The 20,736-nt window shown below is 48.2% G+C and overlaps 1 protein-coding gene across 3 annotated transcripts in view; it reads right to left on the bottom strand.

Moving 5' to 3' along the window:
* Positions 1-20,736, bottom strand: part of KCNQ4 (potassium voltage-gated channel subfamily Q member 4) — a 108,234-nt gene that overhangs the window by 31,642 nt on the left and 55,856 nt on the right. For all 3 annotated transcript variants that reach the window (XM_079988017.1, XM_079988018.1, XM_079988019.1), the window contains exons 2-5: positions 13,550-13,640; positions 8,541-8,667; positions 6,444-6,619; positions 4,454-4,579 (exon numbers count right to left, since the gene is read on the bottom strand). In XM_079988017.1, the coding sequence (XP_079844143.1) occupies positions 4,454-4,579; positions 6,444-6,619; positions 8,541-8,667; positions 13,550-13,640 (520 nt within the window). The remainder of the gene's footprint in view (positions 1-4,453; positions 4,580-6,443; positions 6,620-8,540; positions 8,668-13,549; positions 13,641-20,736) is intronic.

Here is a 20,736-nt window from a genome sequence, read left to right as displayed (position 1 = left end):
ATAAAGATGTTGAATAAGACCGGGCCCAAGACAGAACCCTGTGGCACCCCACTAGTCACTCTTCTCCAGGATGAAGAGGAACCATTGATGAGCACCCTTTGGGTTCGGTCAGTCAGCCAGTTACAAATCCACTGAGTGGTAGCATAGTCAAGACCGCATTTTACCAGCTTCTTTACAAGAATATCATGGGGCACCTTGTCAAATGCCTTGCTGAAATCAAGGTAGGCTACATCCACTGCGTTCCCTTCATCTACCAGGCTTGTAATTCTGTCAAAAAACGAGATCAGGTTAGTCTGACACGACTTATTTTTCAGAAATCCATGCTGACTATTGGTGATCACAGTATTCCTTTCTAGGTGCTCACAGACTGTTTGCTTAATGATCTGCTCCAGAATCTTCCCTGGTATTGATGTCAGACTGACTGGGCGGTAATTATTTGGGTCCTCTCTTTCCCCCTTTTTGAAAATAGGGACAACATTTGCCCTCCTCCAGTCTGCCGGGACTTCGCCTGTTCTCCAGGAATTCTCAAAGATGACTGCCAGTGGTTCTGAGATCACATCTGCCAGTTCTTTTAATACTCTTGGATGCAGTTCATCTGGCCCTGGAGACTTGAATACATCTAAACTAGCCAAGTATTCTTGTACTATCTCCTTAGTTATTCTGGGCTGTGTTTCCTCTGCTGAATCATTTGCTCCAAATTCTTCAGGTCGGGCATTGTTTTCTTTATCGGAGAAGACTGAGGCAAAGAAGGCATTGAGGAGTTCAGCCCTTTCTGTGTCCCCTGTTTGCATTTCACCATCTTCTCCTCTGAGTGACCCCACTGTTTCTTTCTTCTTCCTTTTGCTACGAACATACCCATAAAAGCCTTTTTTGTTGCTTTTAACCTCTCTAGCAAGCCTGAGTTCATTCTGTGCTTTAGCTTTTCTGACTTTGTGTCTACACGTGCTGGCTATTTGTTTGAATTCCTCTTTGGTGGTTTCCCCCCTTTTCCATTTTATGTACACATCCTTTTTTAATCTTAACTCAGTTAAAAGTTCTTTAGATAGCCACCCTGGCTTCTTTAGGCACCTTCCATGTTTCCGTCTCATTGGTATTGCCTGAAGTTGTGCTTTTACTATCTCCCTCTTAACAAACTCCCAGCCATCATGAACTCCCTTTCCTTTTAGTATTACTGTCCATGGGATCTCACCCAGCACTTCCCTAAGTTTTATGAAGTCGGCTTTCTTAAAGTCAAGAAATTGAGTCCTAGTATGCTTGGCTGCTCCTTTCCGCTGTATAGTAAACTTCAGAAGAGCATGATCACTCGCGCCTAATCATCCTTCCACTTCTACCCCACTAACCAGGTCATCAACATTGGTTAGGACCAGATCTAAAATGGCTGTTCCTCTTGTTGCTTCTCCCACTTTCTGGACAACGAAGTTGTCTGCAAGGCCAGTGAGGAATCTGTTTGACCTTATGCTCTTGGCTGAGTTTGACATCCAGCAAATATCCGGGTAATTGAAGTCCCCCATTACTACTATCTCCCTTCCTTTTGCATGCTTGGCCATCTGTTCCAGGAAGGCATCATCTATGTCCTCCGTTTGGCTTGGGGATCTATAGTAAACTCCCACAATGAGGTCCCTGTTATTAATCTCTCCCTTAATTTTGACCCAAATGCTCTCACTTTGGCTTTGAGGTTCTAAATCTTGGATCTCTTCACAGGTATACACATCCCTGACATATAACGCCACTCCTCCTCCTTTCTTGTCTGGTCTGTTTCTCTGAAATAGATTGTAACCCTCCATTATTACATTCTAGTCGTGGGACTTATCCCACCAGGTTTCAGTGATGCCTATTATGTCATATTTAGTTTGCTGTACCAAGAGCTCAAGCTCATCTTGTTTATTACCCATGCTTTGCGCATTAGTGTACAGACATTGAAGTCCATTCATCATTCTCCCGTGTCTCTTATTTAAGGATTTTTTCCTCCCACCACTAGGTCTGCGTGCTGTTTGCTCCATTTGGTCTATGACATTTGGATGATCATGTTCATCAACTGATAGACTCCTACCTTCAGGAGCACTGTCTTCCTCCCCCACATTAGTCAGTTTAAAGACCTCCTGATGAGGTTTCTGAGATTTTTGGCAAAAACATTCCTCCCAACCGTTGTGAGGTGCAGCCCATCTCTTGCCAGAAGTCCATCTTCAAGAAACTGCAGTCCGTGATCTAAGAATTCAAACCGTTCCTGTTTACACCATTTGCGAAGCCAGCTGTTCACTTCCACTATTTTTCTCTCTCTCCCTGGGCCTCGTCGTTCAACTGGGAGGACAGATGAGATGACAATTTGTGCATTTAATTGCTTTAATTTCCTGCCCAGAGCCTCGTAGTCTCTTTTGATCTTCTGGAGGCTATTGCTTGCAGTGTCATTGGTTCCCACATGAACCAAGAGGAAAGGGTATTTGTCAGTGGGTTTTATGATTCCTTGTAGTCGTTCAGTTACATCTTTGGTCGGGGTTCTTCCGTGATCTGTCCGTTCCAAGGTCGCCTGCACATTCCCTGAGGACTGACTTTGCTGCTCGTCTTCATATACCTGGTCGACTGTAACGAGGGAGAGATCCTCAAATGGAGTCTGCTCTTCGTCTTCCATTCTAGGGGAGAGGACCTCAAAGCGATTGTGTATTTCTAAACAATCAGAGCGAACCCTGGGCCTCCTACTTCTTTGAGTCATGTTTCTCCATATACCTGGCTCCTGTGTTGGTGAACTAGCCTCCTTCTCAGGGGAGTCCCCTGTCTCCTCCTTGGTGGAGACGGTGTGCTCTGTTGCTTCCAAGAAGAGCTCCAGCTCTCTAATTCTTTGGAGCGTAGCCACACGTTCCTCCAGTTGCTACCCAGTACACATCTGGGTAGGCTTGCCTAAATGAAAGTGCTTCTAGCAGGCTTCAAAAAGAAAAGAAAAAATACAACAAGGGCACCTGCCTAACAGTGGCATAGCGTGGGGGTGCAGGGGGGGCCAGCTGCACCGGGCGCAACATTTGGGGGGGGCGCTTGCACTCGCAGCTCTCTGCCCCTACCTGGCTCACTCTCTCTCACTGCAGTGCTGGCTGTGCGAATCCGATCCGAGTTGCCGGGTCGCCGCCCACTGTGGAGGGGGAGGGTGCCAGGCGTGCATTGCGGTGCGGAGCGGAGAGAGAGCGAGGGAGGGACTATCTGGGGATGGACAGTGCAGCGGCAAGAAGAAGCTGGCAGCGGCGGCAGGTTAGGGGTTAGGGGCACAAACTACTTGCCTTGCCCCGGGTTAGGGGGCGCAAATTACTTGCCTTGCCCCGGGTTAGGGGGCGCAAATTACTTGCCTTGCCCCGGGTTTAGGGGCGCAAATTACTTGCTTTGCCCCGGGTGCTGACAACCCACACTACGCTGCTGCTGCCTAATATTAACAGAAAAGGAGTCTCAGAAATTAAGTACTGTCACACTATATGATGGGTTCCTTATAAGTGTAAGGATGAGCATTAAACGGTACATGTAAAAGGGCAAGCTCAGCATTTGGCTACATTCATGTATATTTTTATGCACACTTTCCCTTAATATATGCATTTTTGCACCCATCTCTTTGGTTGGAGAAGGGCATTACAAAATTCAAAGAAGTCTGAATTTCAAAGGATGGCTGCCATTTGCTTTGTTATGGGAAGCATGAATTAAAGGTAAAGGGACCCCTGACCATTAGGTCCAGTCATGGCCGACTCTGGGGTTGTGGCACTCATCTCGCTTTATTGGCCGACGGAGCCGGCATACAGCTTCCGGATCATGTGGCCAGCGTGACTAAGCCGCTTCTGGCAAACCAGAGCAGCACACGGAAACGCCGTTTACCTTCCCGCTGGAGTGGTACCTATTTATCTACTTGCACTTTGACGTGCTTTCGAACTGCTAGGTTGGCAGGAGCAGGGACTGAGCAACGGAAGCTCACCCCATTGCGGGGATTCGAACCACTGACCTTCTGATCGGCAAGTCCTAGGCTCTATGGTTTAACCCACAGCACCACCCGAATTAGGCAGCTTCATATTAAATAGCAAAATGAAGTCAATTTCTTTCCCCTCCCTAGACTATGGAAGATATTTTCTGCACTCAGTCGTACCCACCCCCTGCATCTTAAGAATACAAGACAGACCTTTCTGGACCAGGCCAATGGCCCCTCTAATCCAGCATCCTGTTCTCACAGTGGCCAACCAGTTGCCTGTGGGAAACCCACAAACAGGACCTGAGCACAACATCACTCTCCCCACTTGTGATTCCAGCAATTCCTAGCATACTGTCTCTGACAGTGGAGGGAGCGCATAGCCTTGTCCTCCACATCTCCTAAGCACCCAGTGTGCTCTCAACAGGTCAGTTGAAACATCCCCCCAACAAACTTAACTTCTTCTCCCTCCCTGCCCATCCCAAGACGAAAGAGCAGGCCAGATCAAAAAGATGTCTAACTTACCGTACCCCACCAGAGTGAGTCTGCATAGGTGAGAAAATCTTTGTTGGTATCTTTCTCTGCCAGGTAGACAAGGAAGGAGGCGAAGATGAGGACCAGGAAACCGATGTACCAAGCTGTGATCAGCTCCTGCCCACACAAACACACACACAAAAGTGAACTTCAGCAAGTAACCTGAAAAGGAACTTGGAGCAAAGCAGTCCTAGCTGAAGACATAAAAAGCCGGCTGGAAAACCAAAGGAATAGGACACAGAAACCTAAGTCATGGAACAGAGTGCAAGATTCAGGGGCTCTTCTACCCAAAAGCACCAAGAAAGAAAGACCTTCCTAAACAACAAAAGCCGCAACATGACTGGTGATTCTCTGGAGTCATTCAATGTTTCTCTGTGGGGCTCTGAAATCCACACAAGGAGATAGCAGCATGCTCAGGGGAACCTTGAGCTTTGCAGAAGTACAGTTTTAAGAAAAACAGCCTCCCAAAGAGACATACCCACACCCCAAACCAGCCTAATGATGACTGAGCATGCTAAGTGTCCACAGAAAGTTGAATGTCACTTAAAAAGGAAAAAGGAAAACTGGGCAGATGGTGAGAGGAATGCCCTGCTTTAGTTTCTAATAGCTTCTAGTCTCCTGTTGGAGGGGTTGGCTGGCGGGCTTGGATGCCACACATAATCATTCCCACTAGAAGATGAGAAGGCCACTCTGATTTATAGTCCACGCCATCTCTCTCTATTTAGTTCTCTTCCATTTGAAATTACAGTGGTACCTCAGGTTAAGAACCTAATTCGTTCTGGAGGTCCGTTCTTAACCTGAAACTGTTCTTAACCTGTGGTACCACTTCACCTAAGGGGCCTCCCGCTGCTGCCGCACTATTTCTGTTCTCATCCTGAAGCAAAGTTCTTAAGCCGAGGTACTATTTCTGGGTTAGCAGAGTCTGTAACCTGAAGTGTCTGTAATCTGAAGCATTTGTAACCAGAGGTACCACTGTATCTTGCTTTGTTTTCTAACTGCAACATTTTTATCTGTTTTTATAATTGTGTGCTATATTTTTGGTGATTTGCCCTGGGACATGGGACAGGGAAGGGCAAGTGAGAAATATTACAAACAAACAAACAAACAGTGATCTTATTAAGAGATCACGTGGTCTCCTGGAACTTCGTATAAGCTTTGCTGCTTCTTTGCTTATTCAAAGAGGAAGCAGACGTGCTGAGAGGAGGGAGGGAGAAGAAATTTAATCTCTTCAACTGACAGATCCAGTTTTCTGTCACCAAAATTTCTTGTGGAACAGAATGCAACTATCACTCAGATTATTCATTTCTCCAGATTTTGCAATGCCCCAAAAATGTGCTCACAAAAGATGTACTATACATTTTCTTTAAAAGGAGGAAAGAGAGCATATATTTTATGCATTGGAAAGCATACAAAAATGTGCATTTTAGGGGAAGAAGAATACATGTACAATGCAGAATATGTACAATTTAAATGTAGAATTTTTTGTGCTTTCTATTTTTTAAAATCTGCAAAACCTGAGATGGGACAGACCTTTGATTGGGCAACAGCAAAATGCCATAGAATGGAAACAGGTTTATCCATCTGCCTCTGGTCGAGAACCCCTGATTTTCCAAAAGTTGATGATTCAAAAAAAAAATTCAGTCTCATAGTCATCCTCAAAAAGATTTAAAACCACTTTCCGCATTGGAAGCAGTATGCCTCTGAATACCAGTTGCTGGTAACCATGTGTGGAAGAGTGCTGTTGTATTCAGGTTTCCTGTCTACATGTGGATGGCTACTATGAGAATAGGGTGATGGGCTGGATAGGCCTTTGGCCCAATCTGGCAGCAAGACTCTTATTGAAGACAAATGAGAGGCTGAAGGTCTTTAGGTCTTTGCAGTGCTGGAACTGAGCCTCTTTCTTCCCACACCTCAAACATGGCCACCCCCACCCCCACAGTTGCTTTGTACCTTCTATTTTTGCCTCAGGCTGCCCACTCACCTTGCTGTGCGCATAAACCACTGAGCCCAGGAGCTTCCAGGTGCCACCGCGGCGGTCCATGCGCACCATGCGCAAGATCTGTAGGAAGCGCATGCTGCGCAGTGCCGAGGTAGCAAAGATGTTCCCCTGGGTGCCAGCAGCGATGACGGCCAGAGAAGCAATGCAAACGATGAAATCTGGAACAGAAGAAGAAAAGGGGAAAGCAAGCATGATCCAGGGCCCAAGGCGTGGGTCGGACCCCTGTGTGTTCAGCAAAAGCCCCCTTCCTAAGTGCAGAAGCTGAAGCACCACCAAGGATTTGCAACTGGGCCAAAATTACACACAAAGAGAGATTCATAGGATGCTTATGTTCTAATGGGGCGGTAGGGAAGCACACATCCTTGAACTATGAACAGTCTTTAAATTATTTGTATAAAAATGTGTCCCTGGGGCATAGGAAGCTGCCTTATTTTGAGTCAGATCACGGGTCCATCTAGCTCCATACTGTTGACACTGACTGGCAGTGGCTCTCCAGAGGCCTCTCTCAGCTCTGCCTGGAGATGTGGATGATTGAACCTGGGATTTTCTGTATGCAAATAAGATGCTCTGCCGCTGAACTGCAAGAGCAATTCAAAGCACCTTGCAAAATATAAAAACAGGCATAAAAATAACAATAATCCAGTATAACTGTCTAACTAAAAGCTGCATCAATAAACAGAATCAAAAGCTTGTTTTAAAAACAGCATCTTCAGTTGTAGGAAGAATAGAAAGGAGGAAGATAACATAACCTCTTGGGGCAAGGCATGCTATGAGACTGGGGCAACGGAACTATTTTTAAAGTTCTCTTTTCAAAGGGCTACACCAGCTCTCCTGCAGCGAAGCGAGTAAGACTATGCAATGCATGCAGTGCTCAAGACTTCCAGTAGGTGGCATTCAAGGCCGCCCTTGGTGAAGAGAACTTGATAGCTCAGCAAAAATTAAGAAAAATGTGGGTCTATAAAGGACAAAGCAGGGCTTGAAATAAAGGCCACCCAGAGCTCTTTAAGAACTGCAGTAAAACAACTTGGATGTCTTTATTCAAATCATGAAGAAGGTATTAAAAACCTTCCGTGAAAGGGGAACATAAGGTCTATATGGCTTAAGATCACCTGTATCTAGGATCTCACTGTTTCTGGGTGCTATTCACCTTTGGAGCCCTTAGTAGCTTGAGACCAAGATCCCTGAAAAATCATATTCTCTTATATATACCTGCTGTAAGCCTTAGATCTTCAGAGGCCTTGTTCCAGGTGCCCCCACGTAGGGAAGCAACAGGCTCAGGGGCTTTTCAGCGGTAGTAGCTCAGCCGTGGGGCACCCTCCTAAGAAAGAACCATCTGATGCCTGCCTTGCTGTCTTTTTGGAACATTTTTATTCCTTTTTAACAACCTGCATTTATATATATATATATATATATATATATATATATATTTACAAATATACAATTTTAGCCTTTTCAGCCACTGTTTACAAGCTGCATGATGCACTTTTGAATTGTCTCCTTTCTTCCAGAAAATGAATTTTATGTTGCAAGTTGGGTTATTCAAAAAATAAATAAAATAAAATAAAATAAAATATGAAATTGTCTTTTTAAATTGTATGTTACTGTTCTATGCACACTACCCCAAGAACCATGTTGCTGGCTAGCCTTGTATCAGCGGTGGGGAATTAGATACAGGTAGAGGGCCCCATCCAGAACTGGTTCACCCTCTGTGGACCATTTTTGATGGGCAGGTTGGGGCCACCTATCTGTCAATTTCCTGATGTTACATGGCATCCCCTGGCTCAAAGTTCAGGCCACAGCAGCAGGTACAGATTTATATCTGATCTCAGCACATCACTAAGATCAGAAATGAAGCTCTGATTGCTCTTTGAAAGGCAGCAGGCACAGAATTATCTCCTGATCTTAGTGCAGTGCATATCTGAGTGCTGCACCTGATGTCTAGTGGCTAACAGGTGGGTGTGGTTTACACATTCGGTGCAAAGATGTGGTCCAGCTGTGCATGCCTTGTCCCATTGCTATGTCTCTTCCCGTGACTCCTCCTTCTCTCCTGGCTGCTATAGGGCAAAACGAAAGGCGTACCTATGACACAGAAGGGTTTCCGGGCAAATCGAAAGCGTCCCTGCCAGCCTCTGTAGCGGCAGCAGCAGCCGGCTGACCAGACCCTGATGATGTATTCCATGCCAAAAACCACAATCATGACAAATTCCTGCAAAGGAGGAGAGAGGAACAGAAAAAATCAGGTGTGGGGTTTTGGAGAGGGAGGGGTGGAGAGGGGTAAACCAGGCAGGAGAAAGCTACCAAACACTTTTGAAATCACTCTCCATTAACAGTAATAGTAAGAACCTGCCCCCCCCCCATGTGTGTGTGTGTGTGTGTGTGTGTGTGTGTTGAAAGCCACCCAAATAAGCAAACATGTGGCTAAGTTTAAAATCAATAAAGGAACATGCTTCTTCACACTTATATATTGTATTTAATAAAATATTTACACCTCGCCTTTCAGGACAACTGTACCATAAGACAGGCTACACCTCCTCCCACAAAAGCATATTAAAGACAGCTATTGAACCCCTATAAAAAAGGAAAAATAAAACCAGAGCGAAGCAACCGTCTTTCATAACACACAGTTAACTTACAAAATTTGCTGCCGTAAAAATTAAGAGAGAGCTGTTAATTTGGAAGACTTCAAACAAACTCATGATAATGTGTTTTATGGCTGCGGCTGCTGCATTTTATAATTCAATATTGCATTGTTGTAACCTTAATTTGTCACCATGGTTGTAACCTGGTATTATCCTTGTAATCTAATATTCTATTGTTTTAACCTGGGACATCACAGTAAAGGATGGGCAAGGAATCTAGTAAATAAATACCTCTTCAGTTACTCATGACAACTAAAATGGAGCCTCCATGTTCAAGAGACATTCAGCACAATCTCTGAATGTCAGGCCCAGGGAATGAGCCACAGGAAGAGGCTCCTGCTTAATGGCTTTCCAGAGGCATCTTAACAGGCTGGCTGAAATGGGACATAGGACCAGGTGGGGCTTGGATCAGACCAGGAGTCCAGCTAAGAGATTCCTCCTTATGCAACTACCAAATGTCAGTTCAAGCCACGCAGAATGAGACCTCTCCCCCCCCCCTGCAGTTTCTGCCGCAGCCCAGTGACCAGGCCACCTTGGCAGGCCCCCGTGGACCCCACAAGCAGAAATTAGAATCCGGAAAGGGCAGGGTGGCATAGGGACCTGCTTTCTAAATATAAATGTCCTCATTGCAAATCATTGATCCCTCTCCCAAGCAAAGGCCAGACCTCAGATAGCAAAGGATCTCTTCTGGAGAAGGTGGAGGAAGTTGGTTTACACTGATGCCACAAATTCACTTTTGAATAGATATTTGGGGGACGCATTATGAGAGCCCCCAGAGAACTTCAGCTGCAAAGCCACTTGTCAGCACCAGCCTGGTTGGCCTATTCGTAGGAACACAGGAAGCTGCCTTATACAGAGTTGGACTATTGGACCATCTAGCTCAGTACTGTCAACGCTGACTGGCAGCTGCTCTCCAGAGTTCCAGGAAAAAAAGTCTCTCCCATCCCCACCTGGTGATGCCTGCAAAGCAGAGGCTTTCACTGAGCTGCAGGGGAGTCTGCTCCAGGACACCCAGGAGTTTCAAGCCAAGGAATTGCGGCAGCTGTTTCCATGTACAGCTGAGGTATGGAGCCATGGTTTCTCATGTAACTGAAAAAACCCAACCTTTTATCCATAAAGTTAATCACTGCAGTAGGGACATAGGAATCTGACTTACACTTAGCTAGTCTGCCAGTCAGGTGGTGAGGTGGTTGCTCACGAGTAACCAGGCAGGACTCCAACCTGCCTTTAGCAGATTTTTATTGTGCAAACTATTTACAGTACAGAACCACAAAGTTCATGTCTGTCTTAGTCACTTGCAGATTCCGGGAGTGGCCCCTTCCGGTTTCTCCCCCAGCATAAATACTTAGACACCCCAAATCTCCGCCTCCCCTCCTTACGTTTCACCCCTCTGCTCAAACTGGGCGATGGAAATGGCTTGCCTGTTTCCTGGCCAGCTGGGCTAGGTGAGCCGCTTGGGCTCTCAGTAGCATCTTCGAGCCCTCCCCTCCCCTCGCTCAGCTTCCCCCTTCCCCCTCTGCTCCACTGGAGGTGTGGCTTTCCCCACAGTTGGACAAGGAGCTGCTCCTCAGAAACCTTGGAGGGTCTCTATATGCCCCTGCCTCCCTCCCTTGTCCCGATGGCAGTCCCCTGACACTGCCTTATAGCAAGCCAGACCCTTGGTCCACCCAGCTCAGTATTGTCAGCGCTGACGGCCAGCAGCTCTCTCCAGAGTTTCTGATGGGGAACATTACCAGTCCTTCCTGCAAACACCAGGGACTGAACCTGGGGCCTTCTGTGCACAAAGCAGGGGCTCTGGCACTGAGCTCTGGACCTTGCCTTTTGCTAAAGTAAGATTCCAGCCCTCGTGGTTCCAAATAAAGGGATGGTTTAAATAGGAACAAAGGAAGATCCCTTCTACTGTGTCAGACTATTGCTCCATCTAACTCTGTACTGTCCACACTGACTGGCAGCAGTTCTCCGGGGTTTCAGCTGGGGGCAGATATTGCCAGTCCAGAGATGCCAGGGTTTGAACCTGGGACCTTCTGCACGGAAGATAGATGCTCTGCCAATGAATTATAACCCTTCACTCAGAGATGGCAGCTTCACAAGCCTCTCCATCTTTCCTGGTCTGAATGGAAAGCCAGCGTGGCGCTTCAGCACCCTTGCCCAGGAAGCCCATATGAGCTTGCATCCCTTTCTTGCACCCTTGGAGCGCTAGTCAATAAGGGCAAGTTTTCCCGCTGTGTCAGCTTTGTCCTGCCTCATCGCCTCCCTTTCCTTTCTTTCCTTTTTCACAAACAAGCCCCTATTTTGCTTACTAGAGGGAAAGTCACACGGACCTTCTTAATTTAGTCTCCATCTCAGTCAGGAGAATTCCAGCGTCAGCCGTTTCTGACAGTTTGGGGGAAAGTTGTTTTTTTAAAAGATTCTTCTCGCCCACTCCCTCCCCCTGGGTTTGGTCGCCCTTCCCTCTTGACCAAGTTGTCACCCGCCTTTTCCATACGGATAAAGTTCACCACCAGGACAGCCGGCTATGAGAAGATGAATCTTGCTACCAAATCGGACCAAAAGATCCAGCTAAGCTAGCATTATGCACCCAGAGTCCTCCAGGAAGCCCACAAGCAAAGCATCTGACAGGTACCGGCCCTACCATTAGGCCAAGCGAGACAGCTGCCTCTATTAGTGGAGCTTTGGGGCAGTAGAGGCCACTCCCTGGCTGTCCTTCCAAGTCCTGTGGTCGTATCCCTCTGTTGGAGGGCAGACTTGCAAACACAGCAATGGTGGCTGGTGCTCACTGGGGTGGAAGGCAGGGAGGCCAACAGCAGGTGGCGCCAGAGGCAATGTCAGGCAACTGTCCCCATCCTCATTCTCCTCCCCGCTGCTGAGTTCTGCAAGGGCAACACTGAGACCCAGAAGGAGGAAGCTGACAGCCACTGCTGCCACCACCTGCAAAGTTGCAAGGCAGGAGGCAGGAAAGTAGATGTAAGTTGAGGTTGGTGGGGCAGTGCTCCCCCAGTTGCCCTAAAGGACCAGCCTCCATTGCTACACAGCGTGTCCCAACCCCCTCCTAAACTAGTCTGTGGCCTCAGGGGAAGCAGAGGATACCATTCCAGTCATCAGTGTGGAATAATAATAATAATAATAATAATAATAATAATAATAATTTATTTATACCCTGCCCATCTGGCTGGGTTTCCCAGCCACTCTGGGCAGCTTCCAACAGAATATTAAAATACAATAATCTATTAAACATTAAAAGCTTCCCTAAACAGGGTTGCCTTCAGATGTCTTCTAAAAGTCTGGTAGTTGTTTTTCTCTTTGACATCCGGTGGGAGGGCGTTCCACAGGGCGGGTGCCACTACCGAGAAGGCCCTCTGCCTGGTTCCCTGTAACTTGGCTTCTCTTAGCGAAGGAACTGCCATAAGGCCCTTGGCGCTGGACCTCAGTGTCCGGGCAGAACAATGGGGGTGGAGACGCTCCTTCAGGTATACTGGACCGAGGCCGTTTAGGGCCATTTAGGGAATTAAGGTTCAGTTATTAGGCCAGCCAGCTGCTGTAGGTGGAATGGAGAAGGGCGGCCTCATTTATATATCGGCTTATTGCATTTGCACATGGTGACACACATGGTTCTCCCCTGCCTCAATTAATCCCCACAACAATCCTGCGAGGCAGGTTAGGCTATGAGGCAGTGATTGGCCCAAGGTCAACCAGTGAGCTTCTTGGCTAAGCGGGGATTCGAACCTTGGTCTCCCAGGTCATAATCTGGCACTCTAACCACTAAACCACCCTGGAACTCCTTGGCCCCTGCTCCTCCCCACCCCCTTCATTCCTTCCACTGCTGGTTTACAGAGAGAGGAGGAGAAGGAGAAGAAGCAGCAGCAGCGGCAGAAGGAAAAGAGCCTTCCAGGGCTTATAAGGCCTGCCCCACTGAGACACGACCTTTGAAAGGTGACCAGTGATGCCAACCTCTGATTCCAGAGCCAGTGTGGTGTAGTGGTTAAGAGTGGTGGACTCGTAATCTGGTGAACTGGGTTCGCGTCCTCGCTCCTCCACATGCTGCTGCTGGGTGACCTTCTCTGAAGTCTCTCAGCCCCACTCACCTCACAGAGTGTTTGTTGTGGGGGAGGAAGGGAAAAGAGAATGTTAGCTGCTTTGAGACTCCTTCAGGTAGTAATAAAGCAGGATATCAAATCCAAACTTTTCTGCTTATTCTTCTTCCTTTCCTGGGGCAAGCAAACCAAGAATGGTGGGAAGGAGCTGCTACCACCCTCTTGGAGGGAAGGGAATGGAGGTCCCTAAGCCCCTTCCTTTACAAACTTGGAGCTGGCCCTGTAGCAAAGCCACCTGAAGAGAAAGGATTGCAAGACCAAGGGCAGGGAGAAGGGATTTGCAAGAATGAAGAAGACTTAAGATGGGCAGACAGGAGAGCAAGACAGATGAGGAGGGGGCCAGAGGAGCCCCCCTTACCAGGATGAAGAGACACTGGTTGGCAAATTTGTGATGCTCTGGGATGGTTGAAAACACAGACAGGACCAGACAGCTGAAGACCAGGAGAAATCTGGAACAACAAGAGGAGGGGGACACAGATTAGCCCGGGCTGGCAATGGCACATACCTCTGACACTGTTCTCTTCCTCTTTCATAGAATCATAGAACTGGAGAATTGGAAGGGACCCCCAAGGGTGCTCTAGTCCAACCCCCTGCAATGCAGGAATTGCAGCTAAAGCTTCCCTGACAGATGGCCACCCAACCTCCAAGGAAGGAGAACCCACCACCTTCCAAGGTAGGCAATTCCACTGTCAAACAGCTGCTATCGTCAGAAAGTTCAGTCTAGATCAACTCACTGAACTAGTCAGCAGACCCCACAGCACATCCTGTACGTACTGTAAGAAAATAAGATACAAGATCAAATAACTCTATGGACAGGGAAAGAAATGCGGCAGTGTTTATTTGGCAAAGATTTTCTTCACTGTTTCAACACAGATTTAGAAAGTTGATGTAATTTTAATCTGTTTTGGTATTTTAGCTTTTGTATGTTTTAAGTTAAGGTTGCAAATTTTCTTGATTTTATCATTTTATCTTTTTGTAAATAGCTTTGAGGGTTGGTTTTTTTTTTACAATTAAGTGTATAAATCTTATGAAATAAAAAATAAAATAATCTCCTGGGCTGGTTTTTTTTTTTAACTTCTCAAAAAAAACCCCTCTAAATGTACTGTTTTTATTATATTTTACTGTTTTGCTGTTTTACCAATAATGTTTTATTGTGTTGATATATTTTTAATCCACCACTGTAAACCATTTTGGGTTTTCTAAAAGTTAAAGTGTTTTTTTTTAAAAAAAATAATAATTAAAATACAACCATAATATATAAATGTTAAGGAGAAATGAATGGAGACTGGAAAGGCTTCCTTTTTTTTAAAGTGTGCATTTAGGATTACATTTATGCCCTGGCTTTCCTCCAAGGATATGAGAGTGGCATGCCTGGCTCTCCGCCTCCCCACTTTATCCTCTTAGCAACCCTGTGAGGTAGGGCAGGCAGACGGAGCTTCATGATGGAGAGAGTTGTTTGAACCCTCGCTTTCCCCCTCCGCAGGTTGTAGTCTAACCACTACATCACAGAGCAAGGGTGAGGTCTTCTTTGGACTGGCCTGTGGAGAGGGAACATAGCTCAGATTCCTTACCCAACACCTACAATTAAAAGGGTCAGGTGGCAGAGGCACTGGCAGAGGAATGGGAGTGCGGAGGGAGCGGACTGCCCCTGTCACCACTTTTCTGGTAGGGTACCATTGCGGCAGCCCCCCTGGACACGAGCTGTGTACCCCCACATGCGCTGGGTGCCACGCCCCCACAGACTGCGCGCCACACCCCCAGAATGCATGCCACGCCCCTGAGGGCAGTGCGTCATGCCCTAGGGATGCGTGTCATGGCCCTGGGGGGCGCCAGCCATGCCCCCGCCTGCTCTCTGCCCCTGGTAGCAGAGCATGCAGCTTCGCCACTGGGCAGAGGGAACCAGGAAGGCTCCTTTTGGAAAAGGAGAGCACGGGCCCACCAGGGAGCAGTGGAGCCCCAAGGCAGGCCATGCTCAAAGGGGGATGGGCATAACTCACACTGGAGCTGCCATGTTTGAGAGCAGGAGAGTATGTTTGGCACTTGGCCATCTCTTGGTCCAGCCAGACTTGGAGTCTGATCAAATACAGACCAGGTGGAAACTTGGAAGTGGAAGCTAAAATCCAGCATTCTCAGCAACCCTCTCCTCGGAAGGACTTCTCGCTGGGTCACAGCCCGTGGAAAACAGCTGGAGTTTCCACCTCAGGCACCAACAATTTAGAGAACCCTCAAGAACTTGCCACCAGTACATCTGACCAAGCTGCAGGTGGGAGACATGGCCCGTAGGTGGCAGCATGGAGCAGCTGATGGAGCCTGGGATGTCTCGGAAACCAGAGCTAGAGGTGCAACACTTTTTTGCTGCAAAATCTGGGGGCTGAGCCATTGAACCTCCTAGCCACACAAGCACACCAAATGCCAATCCTATCTTAGTTTATTGAAGCCTCTCAGCTTCTTTTAAGAGAAATGAAGGTGATGGAGACTTGAATTTGCAAGCTTGAAAAGTTTTCTTGTCAGCGGGAGGCGCCACTTTGGAGCGACCTTCCTGCAATAGTAAAATCTCCTTGCAAGTAGAAGGCTAGCACATCAGGGGGGAGATGTTTTAGCCCACACCACCTTCTGGGCTAGCTTTCTAAGTGCATGGATGCTTAACTACAGCCAGGGAAGTGTTCTAATATGCAATCCTTGCCCAGCACTCTACCACCTTAGAACTTTATCACTTCCCCTCCCTTTATGTGCAAACCAAGTCCAAGACATGGCTACATCAGAGAAGAGAGAAAAATACCTAATGATCAGCAGAAATCTCTGTTGCATCCAGCAAACAACCTCACAGATTATTAAAGGCTTTTTTTGGAGGGGGGGAGTGGTAGCTTAGTGGTAGAGCTTTGCATACAAGAAGGTTCCAGATTTGATTTTTGGCACCTCTCAGTGGGGTTGGGAAAGAGCCCCATCTGAAACACTGGAGAGCTGCTGCCAGTCAGTGTAGATAATATTGAACTGGCTGGACCAATAGTCTGACTCAGGCAGCTTCCTACATTCCTAAGTTTCTAGCCTACAAAGATAAGTTAGAAGTCTGGGAGCAATGCAGGGTAAAATCTCCAAAACTGGTGAGTGTCTCAGTAGGAATTCCAGCAGTTGTGGAGGCTGGCACCAGAGCTCATTGCTCTTTCCCATGAGTAAGAGGAAAAAGAGCAAGTGAATGAAATATCTTCAAATGCCCATAATTGAGCTCTCATTTATTAAGGTGAAACATGCTGTAAAGTTTGCTTGCCTCTTGCTTGCTTGCAAGACTTTGCCCTTTGAAAATGAAAAATAAATGAACAAGAGCTTCACCTATTTAACTAGAAGAAAATCAGAAGAAAAAGCTGTATCCTTGCGAATGAACTTACTACATTATGCAGACATTTTAGCGGCATTGTAACTTCCTTGTTCAGAAGGCTAATGCTCTAGGGTTGCTCAGGGGCAGGGACGCAGGTGGCGCTGTGGGTTAAAGCCTCAGCGCCTAGGACTTGCCGATCGAAAGGTCGGCGGTTCGAATCCCTGCGGCGGGGTGCGCTCCCGCTGCTCGGTCCCAGCGCCTGCCAACCTAGCAGTTCGAAAGCACCTCCGGGTGCAAGTAGATAAATAGGGACCGCTTACCAGCGGGAAGGTAAACGGTGTTTCCGTGTGCGGCTCTGGCTCGCCAGAGCAGCGATGTCACGCTGGCCACGTGACCCGGAAGTGTCTCCGGACAGCGTTGGCCCCTGGCCTCTTAAGTGAGATGGGCGCACAACCCCAGGGTCTGTCAAGACTGGCCCGTACGGGCAGGGGTACCTTTACCTTTTTACCTGCTCAGGGAAAACCCACTGCCAGTAAGCTCAGGACAGACAAAAGGAAATGCTTATTCACACAACACACAATCCAGGTGGAATTCATCGCTACAGGGTTTGACGCGGGTGGCGCTGTGGGTAAAAGCCTCAGCGCCTAGGGCTTGCCGATCGAAAGGTCGGCGGTTCGAATCCCCGTGGCGGGGTGCGCTTCCGTCGTTCGGTCCCAGCGCCTGCCAACCTACCAGTTCGAAAGCACCCCTGGGTGCAAGTAGATAAATAGGGACCGCTTACTGGCGGGAAGGTAAACGGCGTTTCCGTGTGCTGCGCTGGCTCGCCAGATGCAGCTTTGTCATGCTGGCCACGTGACCCGGAAGTGTCTCCGGACAGCGCTGGCCCCCGGCCTCTTGAGTGAGATGGGCGCACCAACCCCAGAGTCTGTCAAGACTGGCCCGTACGGGCAGGGGTACCTTTACCTTTACCTTTTACCAACATTCGTGACATTAAAGAGGAGGGTCCCAAGGGCCAGGCAGAGAGATCTTGGGGGCCGCTTTTGGTTCCTGAGCCTGAGGGAGGGCACTCAATTCAGCCACAGGGAGCCAAACCCTTCTGGTTGGTCCATTTCCCAGCTACCCAAGGGGAAGCAACAAAACCATTTTTACACATTGTCTTTCTTTCCCAAACAACAACCAGGGAAAATGCTGATCTCAAACAAGCAGAACAAGAAACGCACACAGCCTGTAATATTCTGAGCACTATCAGAGTTGAGCCAGAATTTTAAATATTTAATCACTTATAAAAAGAAAATGGGGGGGGGGGACTTTGTAGCCATTCTCTGGGGACTGGTGAAAGGAAGCACTTTTGTGGTGACAAGGGGCTCAGAATCCCATTATTGCACTAATAACTGGCATGACCAGCAAAGTTTTTTTTGGGGGGGAGGGATCAGTCATGGCCCCTGAGGTCACAGCTGTGAATAAAGCCAGCACTCCATGGAGTGTGACAGCTATTCCCCATGCACGTCTTTCTGAATCATGCCAGATTTGCTCTTGGAGAGACCTGCACTCTTTCATCTATTCAGAATTCCCCCATTAAGCTCAACCCCTCCTTGGTCAGTTTCTCCATCAGTTCTCTGCCGTGCTTCAACCTCAAGCTTCTAGTCCTTATGGTAAGTCGGCACTAGACTCACAAACCAAGCTGCTCATCAGCCATGCACAAACAGTCCAGCGGGAGCACGGCAAGTCTTTTCTTTTCGGCTGCCTGCCCGAGACTAGGGTGGGTGGGGAAATACAGCTGTGTCCAGCCAGGAGGCCATAATACAAACCTGATTGGTGGGTCACACGTGGAACACTCTACAAAGGAAGTTTAAAGCCCCCTGGCCAGGGGCTGCTGTGCTGAGGCGCAATTTAAACCCTGGGTCCCAGTTTCATGGCAAGTTTTGTCCATGCAGTGTATAAGGTAAACTTAAGTGGAAAGGGATTCCACTCAAGAACAGCGCTTGGCATTTACTACACTCACAAGTAAACCTTAGCTATCTAGGAATACAAAGCAAAGCCCCTGGGTCTGACAGTATGTACACACACTCCCCCTTGGCCTTGCAAGAAAGGACTCTCTCACTAGCTGAACCCAGAGTTTGGAATTCCTTACATGGATGGTATTTCTCTTTGGCAATGCTTTTGCCCGCCCGACTGATGTCTCTTCCATGCCCTCCAACATTTCTCCAATGAATGGGACGTCCATTACTACTACTACTACTACTACTAAATTTATACCCCACCCATCTGACTGGGTTGCCTCAGACACTCTCAGCGGCTTCCACCATATATAAAAAAACATAATAAAACATCAAACATTAAAAAAAAACTTCCCTATACAGGGCTGCCTTTAGATGGCTCGGGGGGTCAGATAACTCCATAACCTCCAGAAATTTCTCCAGTGAAAATAGGGAAGCCCTAAGGAAAAGTGAGACATTCCAGGATCAAATCAGAAACCGGGGTGGCTTCTGCAAATCTGAGACCGTCCCTGGAAAATAGGGACACTTGGAGACATGGGCGTAGCCAAAGGAGGGCAGGGAGGAGCAGCTGTCCCCCCCCCCATCAAGAAAAATCAAGAAAAATACATAGCAAACTGAGGTTCTGCCCTCAACAAAAGGCCTGCCCCCTAACAAAAATCCTGGCTACGCCCATGCTTGGAAGGTCTGCTCTTCTGCCCCCAAGGTGCAGTTTTATTGCTGGGCAGCTCTTAGTTCTTTTAGCTGGCTGCTGTTCTTGCAGTCTCTCTCTCTCTCTCTCTCTCTCTCTCTCATGGGTGGGTGGTTATTTTCTTCTTGTTTTCTTCGCTGCTTTGGGTACTTTTTGAAGACAAAGCAGGATTGTTATGTACTGAGTCAAATAGGATCCAAACTGCAGCAGTCTGATTGGTCCTAGAACAATAGGATCCAAAAGGCAGCAGTCTGATTGGTCCTAGAACAATAGGATTCAGAATGCAGCAGTCTGATTGGTCCTAGAACAATGCAGCAGTATGATTGGTTGGCAGGAACCACCCAATCATGCTCCAGATTGAAGGGAATCCACAACCTGATTGGCTTACAGTAGAATTCCGGAATAAGCCAATCATGTGCAGCCCATTGTGTAAATAATGTATATAAAGCAGATACTTTGAGGGGACATTCATTCCTCCTCACCACTATGAGCTGAATAAAGAGCATGAAATCACTTTGCGACTCTGAGTATATTTCACTGGCGACGAAGGTGGGATCCCGCTGAGCTGACTGCCACACACAGCACCGCAGCACTGCCACCTGCCGCACCGCTGCCTCGCACCGTGTATCCAGGCTTCAGCTCCGGGACACAAGGAACTCAGAATGGCAACCGACAGCAGCTTCTCACCGTTCAACCCAGCATCCGGAGACTGGGAAGCGTACGCCTCCCGTTTCACCTTCCTCCTAGAAGCCAAAGGGGTCACCGATGAAGAAGACGCCAAGAAGAGGGCAATATTCTTCAGCGTTTGCGGAGAGGAGACATTTGAAATCGCCCGGGCTCTCCTTGCGCCTGAAGACGTTGCTACTGTTCCATTCAAAACAATAATGGAACAGCTGAAGGGGCACTTTTCGCCACAGCCCTCAGTGGTGGCTCGTCGAAATGCCTTCTATGCAAAGCGGCAAGCCCCTGGGGAAACCATAACTGGGTTTGTGACCTCTCTCCGCCAAGCCGCCCGGTTCTGCAACTTCTCAGAGCTGGAGAACATGCTTCGTGACCGCCTCGTCGGTGGCCTGAGGGATGAGAAGCTGCAACGACGCCTCTACGCTAAGAAGAACCTAACGTTCCAGGTCGCTCTGGAGGAGGCCCTGGCAACGGAAGCTGCCGAGAGGTCGACGCAAGAGGCACGGCCGAGCCAGCCTTCCCAACCGAGGGTCCACCACGAAGACCTCACCGACGACTCAGGATCTGACAGGGAGGAGGTGCACCGAGTACAGCAGCGCACTCAAGCAGCCCACATACCACAGCTGCCTCGACGAGAAGGAGGGAACTGCGCAAACTGTGGAGAAAGTCACGAGAGGAGGACCTGCCGTTTCCGCAACGCAGTGTGCAGGCAGTGCAGAAACGTGGGACACATCGCCCGGGTGTGTCGGGCTCGGCCCACCCGATGCCAGGCATCAGATGACCAATCTAAGAACCCCAGGTCCCGGGGCCCAACGCACCAAGGCAACTCGACGGAGCTCACGGACTTCCAGGTATACCAGTTGCCC

This window comes from Podarcis cretensis, assembly GCF_951804945.1.
Source record: "Podarcis cretensis genome assembly, chromosome: 8".
Taxonomy (NCBI): Eukaryota; Metazoa; Chordata; class Lepidosauria; order Squamata; family Lacertidae; genus Podarcis; species Podarcis cretensis.
The sequence above is the reverse complement of the archived record's forward strand: the minus strand, read 5'-3'. Positions and strand labels throughout refer to the sequence as shown.